Here is a 3,722-nt window from a genome sequence, read left to right on the forward strand (position 1 = left end):
ACGATGTCATAATCAAATGGCACACACACAGGCAGGCAGACACAGAGAGCAGGGTGGGGCCTCTATCCTCAGCGGATTACAGCCATTTAAGAAACAATTAGAGGCTGCAATAGGTGGACTGTCGGTTCTTTCTCGATAGATGTACAAAGATGGGCCAAGTGGCCTTCCTTATCTTTAATATCTTGTCATCATTCTTTACATGGAAGAACGGCAATTAGATACCAGCTGTGGCTCAGTGGATAATATACTCTCACCTCGGAGTCAGAAGGTTTTGGATTTAAATCCCACTCCAGAGACCCAGACCAAAATCCAGGCTGACAGTCCAGTGCAGTACTGAGGGAGTGCCGCGCTGTCGGAGGGTCAGCACTGAGGGAGTGCCGCGCTGTCGGAGGGTCAGCACTGAGGGAGTGCCGCGCTGTCGGAGGGTCAGCACTGAGGGAGCGCCGCGCTGTCGGAGGGTCAGCACTGAGGGAGCGCCGCGCTGTCGGAGGGTCAGCACTGAGGGAGCGCCCCGCTGTCGGAGGTGACGTCTTTCAGACGAGATGTTAAACCAAGGCCCTGTCTCCCCCCTCGGTGGGTTTAGAAGATCCCATCCTGAGAAGGAATAGTGGAGTTCCTGCTGGTGTCCTGAGCAAATATTTATCCCGCAACCAACATCACTAAAAACACATTATCTGGGTCATGCTCACATTGCTGTTGTGGGATCTTGCTGTGTACAAATTGGCCACTGTGTTTCCTGCATTACAAACTGACAACGCTTCAGAAAGCGGTTCAGTGGCTGTGAATCCCTTGGGGTATCCTGAGGTTGTTGAAGGCTCTATGCAAATCTTTGTGGGTGGTGGTTACTGGATAAGATTGAGTGCTCTGTGATGCCACCCACAGTTGAATATCCCAGCACCGACTCAACTTGCACTTAAACAGGTGCAGCTTGGAGTGAGGCTGCCCGGTCGCCATGGACCCGCGTTCCAAGGCGAATCAGCAGCTTTTGTTAGGAATGGGCAGTTACCTTGGCAATGTCATTGATCAGGTCCTGGTACTTGTTCTGGGGGTTCACCTTTCCCAGACCCGCCAGTTTTTTCAGATTTTGCTCGATCTTCTCTTTCTTCTCCTGCAGTGACATCTGGTTTTCTTCCAACTGAACCTGGTTCCGTTTCATCTTCTCGGGCGTTTTGGCGTCTCGTATTGCCCGTCTCTGCATAGCTCGCTGGTGCTCAGTGTCCTGGGAAAACAGACACCATCAGCCATGAACCCCTCAAACACTCCGGGGCTGACATTTGCACCAGAAACGTCTTCAAACTTTTTCCCAAACAGAATATTCCTACTCTCTGTTAGCACACAGCATTCCTCAATCAGTTCACTTGTCACAAGAACAGGAAGAGGCCATTCAGCCCCTCAAACCAGAGGAAATAGTTTCTGCGAGATCTACTCTGTCGGGTCCCCTTTCTCATTTTAACACAATCCTGCAGCTTCTCCACAATCCTCATTTCTCTTCCTACGGGAATAATCTCCATCACAGAATTTCCCTCATCAGCAGAAGGGAACGCTGGAGCTGACTCCGCACATGCCGTCAAGGATGCGGGAGGGGAGGGGGGGGAAATCTCAGGCACAGAGCTGGATTCCATCATTCCCACACTATACTAATCCAAAATGGAGCCTCGACCTGCTGTGTGTGTAGGCACCCCTTCCCGTTCCGCACCCTGTCCCCCTCCCCCCACAACACCCACCCGCACCCACTTCCTCCCTTTGACAAGACGTTAGTGAGCAGACGGTGTCCCCGGAACATTCTGGAAGATTTGTTACACACCTGCTCTGCAGAAGCCGGACTTTCCAGATCTCGGTCAAGGTCTCACCCGGCTGGAAGCGGATCACATCAACAATCAGGCGCTTTGTGCTGGAGTAGAATGAGCAGAGAACTGGGTCACCTGTCAGTCTGGCTCGCTATCCCCATTCAAACAACTAATTGCATTTGTATAGCGCCTTAATGCAGTAAAAGATGTCCCAAAACACTTAATGGAATGCAAGACTGACACTGAGCCACATAAGGAGATATTAGGACAGGTGACCAGAAGCTCGGTCAAAGAGAATTAAAGGAGTGTCTTAAAGGAGGAGAGAGAGAGGCAGAGGGGTTTAGGGAGGGAATTCCAGAGCTTAGGGCCCAGACAGCCAAAGGCTCGGCTGCTAATGGAGCGATTAAACTCGGGGATGTGCAAGAGGCCGGGATTGGAAGAGCAGAGAGACTTGAAGAGGCGGTACTGAGGGAGCGCCACACTGTCGGAGGGTCGGTACTGAGGGAGCGCCGCACTGTCGGTACTGAGGGAGCGCCGCACTGTCGGAGGGTCGGTGCTGAGGGAGCGCCGCACTGTCGGAGGGTCGGTGCTGAGGGAGCGCCGCACTGTCGGAGGGTCGGTGCTGAGGGAGCGCCGCACTGTCGGAGGGTCGGTGCTGAGGGAGCGCCGCACTGTCGGAGGGTCGGTGCTGAGGGAGCGCCGCACTGTCGGAGGGTCGGTGCTGAGGGAGCGCCGCACTGTCGGAGGGTCGGTGCTGAGGGAGTGCCGCACTGTCAGAGTTGCCACCTTTTGGATGGGATGTTAAACTGAGACTTTGTCTGCCCTCTCAGATCCCATGGTGCTGTTCTGAAGAGCAGGAGAGTTCTCCCCCACCCTGGTGTCCTGGCCAACAATTATCCCTCAACCAACATAACAGATTATCTGGTCATTATCTTTGTGGATCTTGCTGTGTGCAAATTGGCTGCTGTGTTTCCTACATGACAACAGTGACCACAAATTCACAAAATAATTCATTGGCTGTAATGTGCTTTGAGACATCCTGAGCTGGTGAAAGGCGCTATAGAAATGTAATTTTAAAAAATGAAATCTTTGAAACTCTCCTCCCTGCCAGGCCTTACTTTAAGATCAGAGCGCGGGCGTTCATCTCCTCATTCTCTCCCCCCGCTACATCGAATTTGTTGGTGAGGGTGAGGGACACCTCGGTCTTGGAAAGCTGCTCCTTATTCGGTTCCTGAACACCTCCTTCACCTGCGGGAGAGGGGATTCCATGAGTCAACTCGCCAAACAACATCAACACAGCCTCAAGGAGCTTCACAGGAACGTTAACCAATAAAAAATTACACAAGGAGACATAAGGACAGGTGAACAAAGGCTTGGTTGTAGATTGTAAAGAATGCCTTAAAGGAGCAGAAGGGTTTAAGGAGGGAATTCCCGAGCTTAGGGCCCAGGCAACTGAAGGCACGGTCGCCAATGGTGGAGAGGTTGAAATAGACCAGAATTAAAGGAGTGCAGAGATTTGGGAGGATTCTGGGACTGGAGGAGATTACAGAGATAGGGAGGGGGCGAGATCAATGGACGGATTTGAAAACGGATGGGAAGTTGCTAGGGGGAGCAGGTAGCGAGTTCTGGGTAAGCTTAAGTTTCCAGAGAATATAAGGTGGGAGGCAGGAAAGGAGAGCAGTGGAATAGTGGAATGTGAAGATAAGAAAGGCACGGATGAGGGTTTCAGCAATAGATGGGCTGAGACTGTGTCAGAGACAGGCAATGTTAAGGAGGTGGAATTGGCCAGAGTGATGGTGATGAAATGGGGTTGGGGCCTCAGCTCAGGGTCATGTAGCTTGCCAAGGGACTGGAATCGGTGGCTAGGGATTAGAGTTTGAAGGAAATGGCATCCGTCTTCCAATGTTTACAGAACAGCGAGACTGGGCACAATAA

The 3,722-nt window shown here is 52.0% G+C and overlaps 1 protein-coding gene across 1 annotated transcript in view; it reads right to left on the bottom strand.

The window, feature by feature from the left end:
* iqgap1 (IQ motif containing GTPase activating protein 1) overlaps positions 1-3,722 on the bottom strand; it is a 93,627-nt gene that overhangs the window by 13,489 nt on the left and 76,416 nt on the right. Inside the window, 4 exon segments of the mRNA XM_068015205.1 lie at positions 1,007-1,219; positions 1,805-1,833; positions 1,836-1,891; positions 2,906-3,184. Of these exon segments, the coding sequence (XP_067871306.1) occupies positions 1,007-1,219; positions 1,805-1,833; positions 1,836-1,891; positions 2,906-3,184 (577 nt within the window).

Source organism: Heterodontus francisci, chromosome 35 (genome assembly GCF_036365525.1).
Source record: "Heterodontus francisci isolate sHetFra1 chromosome 35, sHetFra1.hap1, whole genome shotgun sequence".
Classification (NCBI taxonomy): domain Eukaryota; kingdom Metazoa; phylum Chordata; class Chondrichthyes; order Heterodontiformes; family Heterodontidae; genus Heterodontus; species Heterodontus francisci.